Genomic DNA, 19,929 nt, shown 5'->3' with positions numbered 1-19,929 from the left:
TCTCCCACATGGGAAGAATGGTTTCATTTTGGTCTGCTCTGCCTACCCCTTACCTTAGTAATATCTCCAGTTTGGAGACTGCAGATAAACTTGGAAGGGCCCAGGAGAGACGTATAGAGAAACGCTATGCGTGGTATAAAATGCAGTTTTATACCTGATCCTGAAAAGAGAGCAACGAGGATCCCATATGATAAGCACTGGGCTCTTTCGGGACCTGTTTCTGTGCTTACCCTTACCTCTGGCCTCCCCTTGGTGCCTCTTCAATATGTGGGTATACCTGAGCTCCCTTTAAACAATGACTGGATTTTAAAAAGGCATACATAGCCCCGCAATATCTAAAAATCTACTCCACAATAGAAAAGAGGAGAGAACGAGCACATTCGAATGTTTGGACAGAGAGAAAGCATACAGCGTGGTTTCCTCCCATATCAGACATCAGAGAATCTACTTGGGCAAGGGGAAGGAAGGGGAGGTTGTAAATGTTTAACTGCAGGAAAAATAAGAATAGGAATTTCTACCTTATGAGACACACGGGCAACCACTCCTCAGTCAAGGTTTTCTCTTTTGTATGAATTCCCCAGATATGAGCGTAAAGCCTAATTGAAGCTTTTCTTAGGGTAAGAGTGTTGGCAACTTCTCTGTGTTGTTTTTCTTATCTAATCAGAGCTGGGCTTAGACTGCGAAGGCAATGTAATTCAGTTATACATCAGTCAGCCACAAGACACAAATGCATGGAACACAATTAAGCCGCTGCTCCTGCGACTATTCATTTCACCTCTGGTCTCACACTTTCTGGTGTAAATTTCAGAGCACCTAATTTTTGCGAACTTGTTTCTCTCCCCTCCTTCAGTCACATAACCAAGACGCCGGCCTTTTTTAAGCTTTCCCAGGTTATTTGCACATAAGATTTTATATTAAAAGAGGGAACTATCAAATCACCTACATACTGCCTACAGAGAAAAAAATATTTTAATTCACTGAAATACAGAAAAGGTTACATTAATACAAGATAGTTCCTACATATTGACCAGTGAGAAGAGAAGAAAGGCAAACAGCAAGGAAAAAATGTGACATTAACTTAACCTTTTTACATATTAAACTGTATTAAAATCTCTTTTTCTTTCTTTCTGCTCCAGAGTGCAGAGGATTTTATTTGAAGGACTGTGTGCTCTGAACAGCTTTCATCAGTACTCATTTTAAAGGCTATTTATCAAGGAGTGTTAAAAACACCTCCTTCATTTGATCTAATCTGGCACTTCTTCTCTCAAAACACACTAACAAGATCATTTTAAATACCTTCTGCAAAACATGGTCTATCCAGGCAACATGACACAAAAAAGAGCTGTCTTCAGGCCTTTGGAAAATCTGAGTTTACTTTTATAGGGTTTCTACCAGGGTGCAATTGTTTCGTGACATTTAGAAACAGGTTTTCCCGAACTGCTTGAATTTTGTCTGTGTTTGGCCTGACTAGTATCCTCGGGGGGATGCTACAAATCCGTCTTCTGTCTGTGCTGCAGAAGTGGTAAGAGAGATTTTCCATTTTTGCTCTGAGTGCGTGCAGCAGCTGCATCCTACCAACCGCTCCGAAAGTCAGGGGGATGCAAACAGCCCTGCACGGCCAAACCCAGGGGAGATCTCACCACGATCCAGAGAGCAACCACGCTGTGTGTCACTGTGGCCTGGAGGTCATCAGAAGTGTCCAAAAATACATACTGCATGGTACAACCAAATGCATTCCTCCTAACAAAGAAAATCCACTAAAGCAGACATTTGCACTGCAAAAATAAGGCCTTTTTGCACAAAATAATCCTGATTTTTCCCCCCACTGCTCAATCTGCAGCATTAAGAAAGTGTAATAGCAAGGCTGAGAGGCTTTATTCAGATCAATGGCTTTTTAGTTAAGTAAAGTACTAACATAGATTGTGTGCAGGATCCTGGGAGAGTTCTTAAAATAGGCTGCAGCTCCTATTGACAAAGTGTGAATTCCTATTGAGAAACACTGCCATAGTGCTTTTAGTAGCATTCTTTCTGTCTCTGAACAAAAGTAGGGACTAGATAACTTCTTGACATCCCTTCCAGTTTTCTTTTATGCGAGGAGTCTTGTTGACATTTCATATTATGCACATTTATTTGGTAAATACTACATTTCAAACTCAGGAAAGGAGGAGAGCCTCTGAAGGATTACACTTTTAGTTGACAGAAATACAATAGTAGCAAAGAAAACATACAAAACGGAAAACATTTCAATGTCCAAGGCCAGCAAAGAGCTGGTTTTGTTGAGACAGGCTTGTAGGAGGAAAGGGAAGTGCCCATCATCTTGAAATCTGTGTAGTCTCCTTAAAACTCTCTCTAGGATGCATGCAGCATCATTATTTTAGTATAGTGAATATGCATGGTAAGGAAGCTCTAGGTGTAGACCGAGGCGGGTGTGATCCTGCCGAGCAGATGTGCTCCTCTGGCGCTGATAAACGACTTTGCTGAACCCGTTCGACTGAGCCCCTCATGCACCCCTCTTGGCTGCCCATCACCTGGACCCACACCGCTGCCAGCGCCCGGAGACCAGCCCTGCTTCACCCGGGTCAGCCCTGCCGTGGGGCTGGGAGCCTTCTGCATCACAGCTGCAAGCCACGGCCGCCAAAGACTGGGGGCTGCTAACCCAGGGCTCGCACATGGCCTCACCGTGCTGCTCGGTTAACTGACTCCCAAAAGAAGGGGGTGGCTGTGGTGCTGCGGCAGCAGACGAGCTGTACAGCTGCTGCTTCCTGCCCGCGCTGTCTGCCCCGCCGACCAGGCACAGCGGAAAGCCATCGCTCCCCTATTCACTGAGAAGGTTCCCAGCGTCGAAAGCCGGCTCTTCTCGTGGAGAGAAGAGCAGAACCAAAACAGGCAAAGCTGGGAGGGTGGATGGGAGACGCAGACATCAGTGCCCCATTTTACAGCTGTGGAAATAGAGGTGGAAAAATAATAATGAAGCTAACTCTGACTGGAAAGCCAGCCGGGAGATGAGTGGCAGAAATCTGTAAACACAGCCCTGGAGTCGCCTGCATTAACTAGAGGGCTCAGCCGGGGGCTGTGCTTACTCTGAGCAAAAACCTTCTGTGGATAGAGTTCAAAGCGCACTCTCGTAAGAACTCCAGCAAATCTGTGTGGTCTGTGCCATAGCCACTAACTTTTCTTTGTTTAATAACCTGCTTCATAATTTGGTGTGAAACTTTGCTACCAAGATTTGGACATTCAAATGATGGATCTTTGTATTTGTGCTTTGAATCTCTCTTTTCTCTATGAAAAGAGCAGCAAAGGCACACACAACATTACAAGTTAAAGTGTAGCACAGATATTGTTTCCAGTGATTCCAACATATCAAGCAATTCAAAAAAAAAAAAAAACCTCTTACGTGTAGAAGACATGAGGCAAGTTACAAATACATTACACTGATTTCGGCAGAAGACGAGCGGCATTTGATATACCACATTCAGAATCCACTTTGGAGGTTATTTAATCTGCCAGTAATATCCCTCAGACAGACAGGAACAAATTTACCTTGATGTGTCTGTCTGTCATTCAAGTAACCTGTGATCCATTGAATACGTCTCTTTCTGAAACGCTCATTTTACTGCAATTCTGTCTGACTCAATATTCTTCTTACCTGACAGGTAGGAGATCAAATAATTGAAATCAATGGAGAAAGCACAAGGGACATGACACACGCCAGAGCAATAGAGCTAATCAAGTCTGGTGGCAGGAGAGTGCGACTGTTGTTGAAACGTGGAACAGGCCAGGTCCCAGAATATGGTGGGTTTTCATCTTTACGGTTTTCTTTGTGCATGAACCCATATAAATGAATTATATTGCTTTTGAGTTAAGCAGCAATTGCAGATACTTATATAATGTAATGTCCTGGGGCCCATTAAGTGTGGGCTTAAGTGCTTACCTGAGTAGCAGTGAACTTATTCACATGTTTAAGTGTTTCCTTGGCTCAAGACCATTTATGTGTGTACATCACTGTCGTCTGCTGCCCTCCTGACACAGGCAATGGCTTATAAGATGTGCATTGGAGGAAGCACTTCGAACTCTTTAGGGGACATCTCTGAGTGTGCTGGGAGTTGCTGATTTGTCCATAAACCGTCCTTTTCTTCTTCTATTGGTACTTCTCTGAACATTTTGAATCACAGCAGATGCTCCTGTTGCCAAGCAATTCAGTGGCTCAGGTTTAAACTCAAAGCATTAACAAGCATGTACTCCTTTCTTTGACAACCTCACCCATTATATTATCTCTGACAATATACACAGATGATCAAGTAGAAGCCAACTCAGAATAAAAAAGGAGGCTTTGCTCATTGTGGCAAGAAAGCAGGATCCATTCCTCTCATGTTTTGTTTCAGAGGGACTTCCGGGACTTTTGAGTATTTCAAAAAGTGTGAGTCATTTAGACAATATAGAAACCTTATTTCACTACTGAAATGACAAGAAGTAAAAATAAACTATCCAAAGGTAATTCAAAGACAAAACCCCTCTTTTTTAAAATTGAAATCAAAGCGTACTCTAAAGTATGGTGTGACAATGTCATATATTAACATAACTTTTATGATGTTCAGAGATGGGCCTGAAATCTCAGGGGGAAAGGGTTTTTTTAATGAAAATTCTTTGACTTATTTATGCTAGGAGGTCTAAAACTTTATTAAATCTTTTTAATGTTACTCTTGAAGTTCTAGCATCCTTTCCCATTAGAATCAGAAATTGCAGGAGCGTATGAAAATTCAAAGTAATACTTAGACTTAACTGTAGGCTCAGGTCAGTCTTTGTTACCAACATAAATCCATTGCCTCTGTGGAAGACAGCTCCACTGAAAGTCAGCGCTTTGCCGGCTGTCAGTGCAAGTGGTAATTGCACCATTTTCTTCTCTAAACTAGAGCCAATTCTGTGGCTGAGGCAATACTCGGGATAGTGTATGTCGCATTTTTTTTCCAGCTTTCAAGAGCTTCTGAACAGTGACAGCAAGGATGGGCCGTAGCCCACTCATCTGGTGATAAAGTTTGTAAGTTATACTTTTGATGAGTAGCAACGAAGCCAAAATTGCTTTCAGAGATTATGTTAAACAGGTACTAAGACATTTAATATCAATTATAAACAGTGTGTAATCCTTTCAGAGGGTCCTCCAACAGAGATTCAGATCACCTCCAAAACTCTTTTGTAGGGAGAAGTGCATCAATTTTAATGAAAGAACAAACAAATGTCCAGGACTGATATAGTGGCAGTAATCCTTCTCAAATAACAGAACCATATACCAGAAGTTCTCTGGTTCCTCAGAAAACAATTTAATCTGAGGGCAGATCACAGGAGACTGCTATGAGCAAAGAACTGGTTGCAGTTCAGACCCGTTCCATCTCTGACTTTCTTCAGATCCCAGTTCTGGATAGCACTTAAACCTAGGTTTACAGGAGATCCAAAATAAATTTCCATATTTATACATGTCTTATAAATCTGTACCTTATTCCAGAATCATAAGAAAATGGATGGAAAAAAAAGTTCAGTGCAAATAGCGTTGTTTTGGAAAAACAAGTCTCCTGAAAGGTGTACATGTGCACGAGCCTTCCCCGGGAGAACATGAGTAGAAAATACAGGTAAACCACGACAAATCTGGGCACAGCTTATAGTGGTAACAGAAAGAAACAGGGCAACTTTCTTCACAGGACTGTTTAAAGCCATGCTTGCCATTTGGAAAGGCATTTGGAATGCTTAGCATTAGTTGTGTAAAAATGCAGATTACTGCAACAGAAGAGTTGCTACAAAGAAGTGCTGTTTAATCCGATCACTTTCCTAGCCACATCCCCAATTTACAGCTCTGCGCAGAAGAACTAAGGAGCTGTGCTTGAAAGCCGTGTTGTCCTACTGCACTGAAAAAGCAGAAAGCATCACGGCAAAGGATAACATCCACGTGTCTCCAGTTCTTAATGTGTTCATTACGCAGGCAGGAAAATGTTAGTGCTGTATCCAGTCTGCAGGCAGAATGGAAGCAAAATAAGAAGATGCCTTTTGAAATTAACTGAGATATTAAAGTCCTCCCTAGGTCATTTCCCAAAGCAATGAGAAATACTCTAAGAACAAACAGAAGGTGCACATAAAAACCAACAGCAGCCTGCTTAGGAAGTTAAGAACAGGAATTAACAAACAAACAATTAAAACTGGAGGGCATGTCTCGAGAAGGCCAGATCTCAAGGGTAAGTCATCGTGCTGCAAAAAATGTCTGTTTTTTAATGACAGAGACCCCCAGAAAGAACGTCCTTTCCAAATAATGGAAAACTGAACACAGAGAAGATTGTGACAGTAAGCTCAAGGACAAATTCGTCCTGAGAATAGCAAATAAACTAGTCAATATTTAGTAGTTCCCTCTTCTTCCCACCAGAATTGCATGGTTGAGATGTAACAAGACTAATTGCAGCTTTTTTTACTGAAATAATCAGCCTTTTTTTTTTATTATTTTTTTTATTTTGCAAGTACATGTCAGAAGTATTTCTTATTCTCATTAGGGTCCAGCTCTGGAGACCATCAGTGGGAAATGAGACTTAGTTGAGTACAAAAATGCAAAACTGACTGAGCTGGAATCTGGATTGCAACAGTGGTGTACAGCAGAAGCCTAGGGAGAAATATGAAGACAGCAAGTGTACCAGGGTCCTCTCCTGGATATTCTCCCTCAGTCTCTGACAAGCGAAATGGTCAGGGACTTCCCAAGTCAGTTGTAGTAACGCTTTGTTTAAAGACCTTTCCAACAGCAGTGGCATTGAGACTCACAACATTAAAAAGAAGGAAGCTTACCTAGAACAACTTAAACCAACCAGCCAAAACCATCACATTATTGCCTCTCAGTCTTCAATTTTTTGATTTGCCTTGTGCAATATTTTTAAATTCCAGAGCCATGTTTCTGTTAGCACAAGATATGGTGGTATATATTTAAGTGCAACAAATATCAGTGTTTGAATGCTGATGTGATTGACATCAGTAAAAGGAATGTTAAGGAAAATTCATCAATGGTAAGAAAGTGATCTGTGCAAGAAAAGAATGTGCATTGAAAAGAAGAAAGCACTCAGTGAAGAAACAAAGAACGAGCTCCTGGGAGCATGTAAATCTCCTGACTGAGTTATGTCAGTTTATGCCGCCTGGAAATCTGTCCCTACAAGTACATCTCAGAAAATTCTGGCTGAGCTAAAGCACTATTCAAACCTAGGGGAAGAAATAAAGTGTGTTGCAAATGCATCATTTTTCTCAATTCCAGCTACTGATTTTGCTGGAAAACAAATGCCGAAGATCCCAGAGCACTTCAGAAGGAGAAATACCCTTGTAGCGTGCACAGTAGCCTCAGAATATATGGGAAGGAGCACGGATATGATTAATGCTCCAAAACGATAGCTGATCTCACAGCAGGGTGCAAGAAAAGAAGCTTAAAAAACAGATGTTTTATCACCCAGCATCTCAGAACATGTTTGCTGAGGATAAGGATAGCCAGAGGAACTGTGCTTCCGCTGAAGGTGAATTATCACAGCTCATCCAAACCTGAAGGAACGTCAGCATCATGTTTCATAGCAAATAGTCTGCCAGCCATGTTCTCCAAAGAACCGAGTCATAGTAAGAAATCATATTACTGTGCAAGAAAGACTAGAATTACTGCTGGGAATCCTGATCCCGACACATTTTGAATGCCGGGGGAGGCCGGCTGGAGTGAGCGCGAGGCTTCATACGTGTCACGGGACACAAAACTCACAGTCATCACTGGGCACTTCTCATCCTGGCACAAAATGCAATTTGAATAAAATGACAGACCAAGATTTTTCTTGCAATGACTGCCTAATTCCCTGTGTATGCATCTGCCTAAGAGGTTATTGACTTCAGCAGGAGCTACTGGGTGTGCAGCACTTCTAAAAATCTGTCTGCTCACACTGTGGGAGCCTAATTACACATGCTCATATTTTTCAGGTCTTAGCCATAGCTGTATAAACACCATCAGAAGGACATGTACATTGTGCAGCCAAACATAGGGATGAGACAGCATCCCTAAAGGCAAAACATGGGAAAACTGTTCAGACAAATCCAAAAATAGTAACATTAAAGATTAAATAAAACTAACAAATCACAGCCTCTCCAGCCAGCAACGAGCTCTGCAAGAGGCAAGTTAATCCTAATGACGAATCAGCCCCAGGAAGCTACAGTTTTCTCTAAGAACGACCACTGTTTTCTCTAAATATCTATGGAAGAAGGTCCCTAGGAAAGCCTGGGATGTCTCATTCTCAGTCCCAGCAGTCCTGGCAGCTTGCTTCTTCTGGCTTACTGCTCCTAGCCTTTCCTGACTGGCGCTTTCATTACTCAAAGCTACATTAAAATATATCAGTTCCTAGAAGTGTCTGAAAGCAATGAGTCTTATAACCAAATAATTGCAAACAAGGTGTAAAGTGGAAGAGGCTGAGGCACGGTTAACACTTGTAGGTGGACTCCATCCCTCCAGCAAGGCACAATCGCCTGCCCCGGATGCTTTCTGTCTGGCACTGCAGAAGGAGCAGAAACACTGAATTTCACCTGTGAAGAACATCTAGAAGAAAGCTAATTCGTTTCCCTTCCTGCTTTCACAGCAGGACTTCAAAATCGTACTTTCTATCAAGTTTGGTAGTTTTTCACTTAGTTTTAAGATGCTTAAAACCTCCTGCAGAAAGTTGTAAGTTTTAAAGACTCCAGCCCATTCACACTGAGCTTTTGGAAAACTTTTCCATTGCCCTGTCTTGGAAATCTGGATCTGGCCCTGACCGTGCTAGGTCATGGTGTGACGCTAGCACACACAGAGCCACAACAAGTGGAATCATTGAGGTCTGGTGAACAAGGAATCCGTGACAGGGGGCTGGTTGGGGCTTTACGGATTTACACAACGATGATTCTTTCCCTCTCTCCCCCACATTGTTTGACTTTGTTAAGAGACATATCCTAGGGTTGCATTGTGCATTTTTGGAATCTCTGTTGGTTCACACGATGCTAAATTACGTACAAAACTCACCCCATGAGTTCATGACATCCAGGTGATTTTAGAGAGCTAGAGTTTAGATTCAGTTTTGGCTATTTAAGGGAGGAAGAGTTCTATATGCAAAGAAGTAAAGTTTCAGTATACACAAAATCATTGCTGGTTAACAGATAAAAGCTACAAGTTATTTAGCAGTAAGTCATTTTTGAAGGGCCTTGAAGAAGCTCTTAGCTCACATTTCAGCGCTACCCCACCAACAAAACCAACAAAGCCAAAAAATGTCAGAGTTGATACCAATACAAGGACTTTTCATACAAATAAATTGGCGCAGTTCTGAAATGCATTAAACCCTTTGCTTTTGATTTGCTATGACTCCTTCAGAAAGCACCTCAAGATGTACTCCACATCCATAGGCCAGGTGAATCTACGTCCTGAATATATATGCACAGTAGTTTCAGTCATCCACTAATATTTAGACTTACAGCATGCTTATTTGTCTTAGCTTTACAGAAATACGTCTTTCCTGTTACATACAAGCTTTTTACTCAATTGTTCTAAACTTACTAAGAATTCTCTGCTCTAACAAAAGTAAAATATCTGTATGTCACTGGTTCTGTTAATTCTAATGATTGGTCCTAGGCTGTTCCTCCCCTTCCTTTAGGAATGGTACCTTCCAGTCTCTCCATGTGCATGAAAAGTGACAAGCATGGGTCCCCATATTTCTACTTATTGGGCCACCCTAAAGACACGGTTTGTAAACTCTGCATGTATATTATCTTTCTCTAATACGCTTTTGTTTCTCACAACTGTTAATAGAGTCTTTTCCAACTTTCCCTTACATGCTAGCTCGCTTAATAGTTTCTATAGTATTCGACTTTTCTTTCATTACTGATTGTCTGATATCAAAGCAGCTATGCGCTTTTCAGATGTCTTTTAACATCCTAGATAACTGGTTCTTCGTGTTACACTGCTGCTAGTGCAAGAAACACAGCCATAGGTCTGCTGTATATCCGATTTTTCTCCTGTCAAAAATTTATCCTCTGAATATGATTTTTCGGGTAGAAAACCTTAAACCTTCAAGAACCAAGGCCATAATTTTCCCCTTCCTTATGGTACTCGGCTTGCAAACATTGGGAATGTGAAGGTGGAAGTTAGATGCTAATCTCAAACGATATTTATTTGCAGCCTCTTGAAGAAATAACTAATGTAAAATTGAAGACTTTTTTGGAACATGCTGTAAGGCAATACTCATTTTTTAAACCCAGTGGCTGTGCTGAATTTACACATGGCACTTTGCACTTGATTTCAAGCTATTTTCTTCATAAATCAGATCAAACTGCACAGATTGTTCAGATACATCAAATTTGTAATACACCGTCATGGCCCAGAAATGATACCTGGAAAGAAAAGGAAAAGAAAAACTTATTTTTCCTATTTTTTTTTTATTGATTGCTATCATCACAGAAAACACAGAAGTGTTCGGATGCATTCAGTCTGTCTGCTGTTGATTTTGCACAATGTAGTATATTTGCTAAAATTATAAGGCCAGTCTCACACTATTGAAGTAGACAGATTGGAAATAAAAAGGGAGTTATACGCAAAGGTATAAGCCTCCTAGCCTTCGAGCTTCGAGCAGCTCCTCCAGTGTGATGCCCACAGAATTCCTGCCACCAGCACCCAGGCACTGAACTGTGCTTAAGGTGTCAGTTTGGGGCATGCAAATCCGGGTAATCTAATTGATTGCTTGCGTGTGTTTCCAGTTACAGCTTATTTCCAATTTGTGTCTATAAATAAGAATTTTCTGAACACAGACATGTCCCTATACTTTGCTAGGGCAGAGCTGGACACATCTAGAGACCATTTGAAAATTGTAGCCATGTTGTTCCAAGTGTGCGTGTCACCATCGGAGACGTCCTAGCAACACAGAAGTTCCTGCATCATGTAGAAATCTGAATTGCACGATTCCTTGCAGTCATTCTCACCTTACTTCTGCTTTGTTCTTCACTAAAAGGAATTCAGAGAGATCATGAGGTTAAAAATCCAGGCTGACATTAGGGCCATTTTGCAGGTCCCAGCTGTCAAGCATAGGAAGGTCAGTGAACTGCAGTTCCACCACAAGTGCTAGGTATTTATAACCACAACTTTCTATGCATTATCTTTATTTTTCCTCCTGTAGCATAAGAGACACAGGAAATAAGTCTTTTTTTCCTGAAATAAGTAGAAACGTACACCCTCTATAAATACAGCGAAAGTTAGTTTTGCACAGTCACTCAGCTGTGAATGCTTCTGATTATTTATTTGGCAGGAAGTGTTAGGGCAGAATTTTTTTCCCAGTAAAATATATCCGGAAAATCAAAAGCAATTTAGTTTGAGTCAAGGCCAAAACTGAAATACTTGATCAAAAGAAAAATAATAACAGGTCAAATGAAAATATCTGTGTTATAAAATGTTTCCATTTCAGGTGTTTTTAATGAAAGGGTTTTGAGGGGAAGGATTTTCCTAAAGAGCCGGTTTTGCAATGGGTCTTTCCCCAACCAAAATTGTGGCTGTGCTACCATTCATTAGAGCACTGGCCAAGGATGTAAGTCAAATTAACTGATGTAGAACAGATATATTGACCATTCTAGCATGCCTCAGGAGAGGCCCCTACCGTAACACCATCATGCAGTCTGTTATGAGTCCATGTTTCTCCCACAGGAATTGTTCCATTTTGTATAAACAATCGCTTACGGAAGAGGAGCAGCAGGCTTACTTTACGTTAGGTACAGCACAGGGGAGATGCAGGTTCTAGAAGGTGGTTTAGAAAGTACATCCAGATCAAGTGATATGTGCCTGTGCTTCCTTGCACCATGGGTGTGGTAGCCCTTACTAGTACCACTGCATTTATATTTGCAAAAATATATGAAAAATTGGGAGCTTATACTGTGTATTTATTGTTTGAATACAGCTAAACCCATCAGAAATCTCCAGTCAGCTGCAAATTGCCTGTTTCTAGTTCTTTAACTCTGTTAGTATGTCTGAAGCTTTTGTGTTTGTCTAATAAATGGCTAAAGCATCTTGGCCCATGCATCCAAACCAGATACTCCTACCTGTTCAGAGTACTGATCAGATAATCCAATTCATCGTGTTTTTAATGCTCATTTTATAAATCTCCAGAGCTGAGGTTGGGTGTTATTTGAAACTTGAACTGCCCCATATATCATTCATCTGATGTCAGTGCAAAAATCAATAGTAATTTTGGAAAAGTGCCCTTTCCTTCTGTGACCACCTTGGTGGAACTGCAAACATTCATTCATATTCCTGCTGCATTTCCAATACCACCTTCTTATTTCTAGCAATACCAACTTAATTTCAGGAACCTGTGGTGTGTAAAAAAAAAAAAAAAAAAGGACTAACAGAATGAATCAACATACTGGTTAATAAAATTGGTCTAAAACCATCAGGCAATTTGAATATGGGCTCCCAAAGGTTCTAGCTCTTTTATTGCTATGGGTAAAAACTATTCAAGGACAAAATTGAATATTAAAATTTGCTTTACAAACATGTCTTTAGTATTTAATAAATATGTAGCAGCTGGCAGGAAAGTAGAACATCCTTTTGTTAAATAACTGTGTATATGTAGGTGGGTGCGTGTAGTTATTTCTGTCTTACAGCAAATTTCTATTTTAAAAGATATGCAGACCTTTTACATAGGTATCCCTTGATATAGAAATAGAAAATACAGTTTTGAAAGAAAGAGGGACATATTGGAAGACATTTTGAGTTTTGTGGCAATGTTTCTGAGCTTCCAGGGAGACGAGACCTTTTCCCTTTTCCTTACTTTTTAAATGCAAAAATACTGAGTCCTTTCCATAGTCCTAAATATTGCTTTGGCAATTACACTCCCAGTGGCTTTGGTTAGTCCAGCTGAATTCTCCAACCCACACTTCCCCCATCTGTATAACAGGGATAGTAATATTTACTTACCTATCTCATGGGAGTGTTATGGGGATTAATTATTTAATGCTTGAAAAGCACTTTAAAGATTAAAATTCCTAGTCGACTACTCAGTATTATTATTAAAGCAGAACCTCACTAATCCACACATATAATCCACACCAAAATTGGCAGTGTCCCCCCACATCTGAGCAAAGATTTAATAATAAGGCTGTTGAGCAAGCTCTCTTATTACCAAGGCTTAATTATTATAATATAATATTATGGAGTAGATTTACTAATATGGTGTAAAGTGTAGATAATTACAGCTAAACTACAGTGAATAAAACCGATGAACAAACATTATCCCTGGTTTTGTTCACATAAACTGGCAAGCAGACTTACCAGACAAAGAAGGGAAAAGTCCCACCCACAAATCTTTTTCTAACATTTTTTTGTGTCTTCCTGTATTTCCATCCAGTTGACGATATTAGAAGATAGGCACCCAAAATACAGGGCTTGAAAGAAGGCAGCCATTTCTCTGTCTTCACAGCGTCAGTTTTCCTTTCTTCCTGTAATCCGAAGAAATAGGAAAAATGGGAATTCAGTAGCACTTACTGAGTCTTTGCAGTTTGCCATAGGAATAAGTCCAGTCTTCTGCTGTTGCAGCGTAACGTCCCATAAAATCCTTCTTCTGATGACCATTTTGCAGTCCCTCTCATTGGCAAATTTGCAATGGGCCCTCAATTAATAGCAAGACTGCATCACCCCAACTTGTTCTTAATCAGAGTTAGCTTACCTACGCATTTCTGATGGTATCCTTGCAATATAGAGTTATGTATTGAAGGGAACAGTATGACAGCACAAACCATTATACCTGTGGCCTGGCCCAATAATTCTCATCATGAAGGTTGTGCAGTAACCACTTCAATGCCTAGACTCCAAGGGATCTAAAACTGTTTCCACATAGAATCACTTAAGTTGGAAGATCATTGAGTCCAACCGTTAACCTAGCACTGCCAAGTCCACCACTGAACCATGTCCCTCAGCACCACATCTAGATGTCTTTTAAATACCGCCGGGGATGGTGACTCAACCTCTTCCCTGGGCAGCCTGTTCCAATGCTGGACAATCTCTTCAGCACACTCAGTTTTCTGCAATGGCATGCATTTCCCTATAGGAGAGCAGAGCCACACATCTACATTTTTAAGTAAATAGTGATTTGGAGAGGTCAAACTTGACATGAACAAGAACATTTTATCTTCACACCTCCTGACAGACTCCATCTTTAAGAACATCAGCTGAATTCAGGATACAATGGGCTCATTTACATGATCTTTTAATTGATCTGTGGTTATCCAGGTGTAAAAGGTCTGGCTTTTTAGCTTGCTCAGAAGAATCCACAAACAGCTATCAACTCATGGCACAGCCATGAACGTACAAAAAGCGATACAAGATACAAGCGATACAAGTGATAAAAGTACAAGAGGCAATCAAGCTGTATCAGAAAAGCCTGATGCTGTGATACCCAAGGCTAAATTAAACTAATAGGGCCTCTTAGGACTCTCAGCGTTGGCATGGGAAATTTTATGAGTCTAAAAGGTCACATAGCAACATAAAAAAGCTGTTATTCCAACTATTAGAGAGGAGAATACAAGCTCCTGGAACAGGTTACCCAGAAAGGCGGTGGAGGCCTCATCCCTGGAGCCATGCAAGGCCAGGCTTGATGAGGCTCTGAGCAACCTGATCTAGTTACAGACGTCCCTGCTTACTGCAGGGGGGTTGGCCTAGATGACCTGTAAAGGTCCCTTCCAACCCAACACATTCTATGATTCTTTGCCCATAAAGGGACTTGCAGTTGGTCCTGCCCCTGCCGTTCTCACTCCGCCATCCCGTGGTGCAATTCCCGGCTGATGCTTTGTGGCCCGACCGCAGGGAGAGGTTAGCAGAGCTCGTGGCCTCTTGTCAGATTTCTCGTAGCTTGTTACTCCTAGCTTGGGAAAAAACCCCGAGAAAATGAAATGCATTTTTTTCACTTTGACAATATGAGGTAACTTTCACTCTCCAATCAACACTTAACGAACATGACCGTAGAGTATTTTGTTGAGCTATGGCAACACATATGCAACCCAGAACTTTAAACATATGGGGTTTCTAACACCACATTAGTTTGTGTTTACTCATTAGGAGCTGAATATTACAATGTGACTTTCATTTATTCGTCCGCATCCATCTCATTACACAGTTTTCAGAGAAAATTGTCTCAGCATCCAAAGGATATCAGATAGCACAACAGCCCTGACAGCAAGCGTGGTCCCAGGGTCAGCTCTGCACCTTCGGCACCCAGCAGCCTCCAGTCTGAAAAGAGTTTGCTAAAGAGAGGCTAAACTAATTCCGCAGCTTCCACCCTAAGCAGCACGGGAATACTTATTCATGAGCTTTGTAAATAAGGATGCGTTTGAACCAAGTTATGTGTTTTGCTTAAAATCCTGCTGTGATCTTAAGTGATAACCGCCAACACTCAGCACCTGCCAGAACCAACTTTCTAAGGGCATTTCATATACAGTCAAAATGCTCCAAATTCCTCACTTATTAAATAATTTTTATGTATTATCTACATACCTTTAATCGTGACAGCTATTTGTTGACCAGACAGGATGTGATATCTACTGTTAATGCCCATTTTAGCTGTGATAATTAATAATTTTAATATTTAAGTTTAATTAAGTGTGTAATATCGAACTCTTAAATTATTCAGTCTCTGCAGAATGTTTTTCATTAATACCACACATTCTATTAACATATTTATGAACACCTTTTATGACTTAATGTGGCTTAATTCTATTAATAAAAACTAATTTTAAAGTCATTATCTTTTTTAATTATACAGTAACTTGCAATGTAGATTTTCCAGCTCCAACATGGCTCTGGAAGAGAACTGCTGAGGTTTCTGCAGCTTCTACTCTACTGCCTGACCACACAGCAAAAATAAAACATTCTTTACTGGAGGGACGAGGTTCTGCTGCCTGAGTAGCTCTGATCTGATAGATATGCGAGACGCTCAGCACTTCAAGAAGGGTACCAAACCGCCTGAAGGACCTAGTGAATGACAACGCGTGGTTAGAGCAACATCACTCAAGACTAGCACTTAGGCTGTCCGTACACTTAGCAGTGACGCGGCGGTGAGGAGCTTGCTGTGGAGGGTAAAAGCGCTGTGCAGGCTGCAACTTTTCATTTCAGCTCTTCACAGCATTAGCGAGTAATCCTGTAACATTTATGCAGATACATTAACTTGATTCAAGGAAAAATCAAATTTACCGAGTTCACTCAGATTAGTGATTATGGTCATTGGCTTAAATATTTAATGGATAGGGCTGTTTACTAGATCCATATCTATTGAACAAGCTAAAATGGGTCTTGGAATGAGTGATAAACTGTGTATTCATAATCATCTGGCCTTAAGATTCACAGACAGAAGACTATTATAGTAAATCAGTAAATTGATTTACTAAATTAATTTACCTGTTTCAGGTCTGAAATATGACCAGTTTGTAAGTGTGGCTCTTGATTATTTTTCCCTCTCCCGTTCTGCACTTTAGGTGGTATTTTCCTGCATAGAAAAATTACCTTTTTTCATTTTTGCTGTTGTAAAAGCAGTGTTAAAATTATCTTGGCCCTGCTGTAAGGTGTGACTGACGTTGAAGGGAGGCAAATGGCGCAGTGTTTGGGCATTATTACAAAATCACACTGAATTCTTTATGGAAGTGATTTATATTTAAGGAGTGAACAATGGCAGGGTAACCAGGAGAGGGCTAAAGTTAGATGCAGCACCCCAGGATCATCCAAGCCCTGGAGACAATCCAGTCCATCTGCTCTACAGAGTAAAAGCCCTGAGTGTTTCTGAATTCATTAATTATCTCCTGTATTAACCTGAAAGGTCTCAGGCCACTTACCTGTGGTGACCCCTGCTTGCTAAAAAGGGCCTGATGTGGGGCAATGGGTGTGGATCTCTGTGTCCAGCCACTCAGCCTTGACCCACAGCCTCCAAAAGGGCTTCCCAGAAGGAGCTCCCCAACATTGGTTGTGTACCTGTTCAACAGAAGAGCAGACATCTATTTCCATAGGTCTTCTGAGACACCTCTCTCTGGCTGTGTAAGGCAATCAAATTATTATCTCAAGTGATTAGGACAGTAAAATACTGGTGAAGCAGGTCCATGATTAAACAACTAACTCAGGGGAGGGGATTTACTGAGGATGCACTGGGAATAGTGTAGGATCAGAAACAGTGCAGAATAAGAATAGGAACTCTCCAAGTCAGAGCAGTCACTTCCCGTGTTTCTTTGTTAACCATCTTTAAAGAATACATACATAAAAAACTGAAAAGTATTTTCATTCATAGCACTTTCTACAGATTAAAGCCAACTCAAATCAATGTGTCTGACTTTCTTGTTTCAAGAAAACATTCCGAATTTTTCTAAAAGGTTTTAAAATTTCTTTTCCTTGCAATATGCAGTTTTGTCCTCTCTGCCTCAAGTTCAAATTTTCCTTTTCTCTCTGTTCCCTTAGCTCTAAAAACAAGCAATATCATTTCCTGAGCTTCTGAAGATTTGGTCTTCCACATGTAACTAACAATCTGCTCTTTCTGAAGTGTATTTCAATAATTCTCAAATTAGAGCTCTGAACATGAGAGCACTTTTTCTAACAAAACTCCATGCAGAGTACAGAAATGGTGATGAAAGTGAATTTTACCTGAGATGTGATCATTCCAAGAGATCAGATGGCCCTTGCAAGGACTCTATGAACACCATCTTTGCTGTAAAAATATTTGGAGCATCTTCCATTTAAAATCTAGGTAAAGTATACAATGGAAGATGGGTATAATAAACGCAAAGGAACTAAATTGATGCTCATCAGTAATCATTAGTAACATGAAAAGAAGTAGAGCATCCGAGTATCAATGGCACTGGGAACTGAATAAAGCAGGAAGCAGAGTTGTGCTTCCTGGTGTTGGAACAGGTCAATGACTGAATTTTCTGAGTTTTCTGGGTGTAAAATTAAATCATTGAAGTTTACTGATTTACAGTCACATCTCTTCAGTTCTTGGGGGCGTCTGCAGAAGCCATGTCACCGATAGCTCCCAGTACTCATTGTGGCCCCCCTCTTCCAATATTAGACCAGTGACAAAAATAAAAATGCGTTTTGGCTTTGCTGACAGAGATACTAGGCCTGGCACTGTTTCATATTCCAAACATCTGTCTTTCTTAACAAATCATTCTACTTTTCTGAAAGTGCCAAGTTACCCTGTGTTACCTCACTCTGGGTACCCTGACCAACCATCCTCAACCTTGGCAAAAACAAACGTGCAAAGCCAAAGAACCAAATTACTAGAAAGCAGAAAAATTCCACTCTTAAACAAAGTTACCTTTACCAGCTGCTATAAACATTCAGAGTCACCATGACATTGCTGAGTACAAACAGGCAAGCAGTATAATAAGTGTGGTTACGTTCTGATAGCAAGAAATTAGATTAGGTTTTCATTGCATCAGAAACAAGACTTCACAGTACCAAACAGATGACTTAACTGCATGTGTAGGAAAGGAAAAGTAGTTCGTACGCCAAAATAACTGGGTATAGCCTGGATTTATTTTGTAGATGTATATGGTATGTATGTAATTTCTGTACATTTTGCACCCATAGCACACTGCTATCATAGCTTAAAAAAAAAAAAAAGCATAAGGGTAGTGCTAATGATGGCTATACCACCTGGATGTGCCCATGGTGACTGACCAAAAGAAGGACCATACCACAGCAGAAGGCACCTAAATCCATTGACGTTCATTTCCAGAGCTATTGGTGTTGAGGGATCTGGACGTGGAAGGGGAGCCAGGCAAAGTATAATTTGAAGGAAAACATTTGCATAGCACTAATGAATAATTAACAAGAAGGGCAAATTTATAGCCAGAGGCATAGGGAACCTGAACGGTGGGAGCAGAGCCCGTTGCCACTCACTTTCCGGGAGAGGTTGGGGGAAAGGGTGGCATATTGTGTCACGTTTGCATGAGGCGGGCAGCTGGGCAGAAGGTACCAAGGGCTTTTCTAACTATCAAAACCTCAGAGAATCATTTATTTCAGGAGACAAATGGTGCTGTATGTCTGGGTTGTGGAAGCTCCAGGATGAAAGATTAAAGATTCTTTGAATATTCTGAAATATCCCCCCTTAGAGAGCGTTAAAGACAAAGCTGCAGGAGACCAATGCAATCAGGAACATCACAGACATGTCAAGCTATAATGAGAAAGAGCCAAATGCGTTCCTGGTGCAACGCTGCCAACATTAGTGGATACTCACCAGGGGACAATTTGTCCCATTTTCATTATTAGCAGCATCTGTAAGAACTGTTTGCCACCTTCTGGCAATACATAATTTCAGACAAAAAGTGGGGGGAAAAAAAAGCACCATATTTTTTATTTAATCAAAACCTCTTTGATTCCCTAGAAAAATAATTCTGTGAAGATACAAAAACAGCTGCTTAGACATTTCAGGAAATGTTTCATTCAGACTACTGAAAGCGTTCAAAGCTTTAATAAATTGTTCGTTATTCACATACTTTGGAAATTTAAAAGGCCTTGAGATTTTATTGTACTTAGATAATAAAATGTGATGTAATTTTTACATTACTATTAAATATTAAATAAATCAATACTAGTATTTTATGGTTAATTTTATCTGATGAAAAATCCCACATTCTTGATAAACCAACAATTATTTTAAATATATAGATGCAAAAGGAGAACCTAGTAACAAATCCGAGGTCTAATCTCTGTTGACCTGAGATCTTGGCAGAGCAGATAACCACGGCAAGACGAGACCTGACAGAATCTTAAAAGGGCAACCTGTGAAAAAACCATAAGTATTGCAGGAAATTAAATAAACTTATCAATAGACTGAGCTCTTTCCTCTGACTTAGCACCTTGGCAACGCTCGGAAATTCAGACAGACAGACAGACCTGTCTTCTCC

General features: G+C 40.5%; 1 protein-coding gene across 8 annotated transcripts in view; it reads left to right on the top strand.

The window, feature by feature from the left end:
- The window catches only part of MAGI2 (membrane associated guanylate kinase, WW and PDZ domain containing 2), a 757,062-nt gene that overhangs the window by 729,740 nt on the left and 7,393 nt on the right, over positions 1-19,929 (top strand). For 7 of the 8 annotated variants that reach the window (XM_054216495.1, XM_054216512.1, XM_054216480.1 and 4 more), the window contains one exon: positions 3,654-3,792. The exons of the other annotated variant lie outside the window; for it this stretch is intronic. In XM_054216495.1, coding sequence (XP_054072470.1) covers positions 3,654-3,792 — 139 coding nt within the window. The remainder of the gene's footprint in view (positions 1-3,653; positions 3,793-19,929) is intronic. 8 annotated transcript variants of the gene reach the window in all.

This window comes from Rissa tridactyla, chromosome 1 (assembly GCF_028500815.1).
Source record: "Rissa tridactyla isolate bRisTri1 chromosome 1, bRisTri1.patW.cur.20221130, whole genome shotgun sequence".
NCBI lineage: Eukaryota > Metazoa > Chordata > Aves > Charadriiformes > Laridae > Rissa > Rissa tridactyla.
The sequence above is the reverse complement of the archived record's forward strand: the minus strand, read 5'-3'. Positions and strand labels throughout refer to the sequence as shown.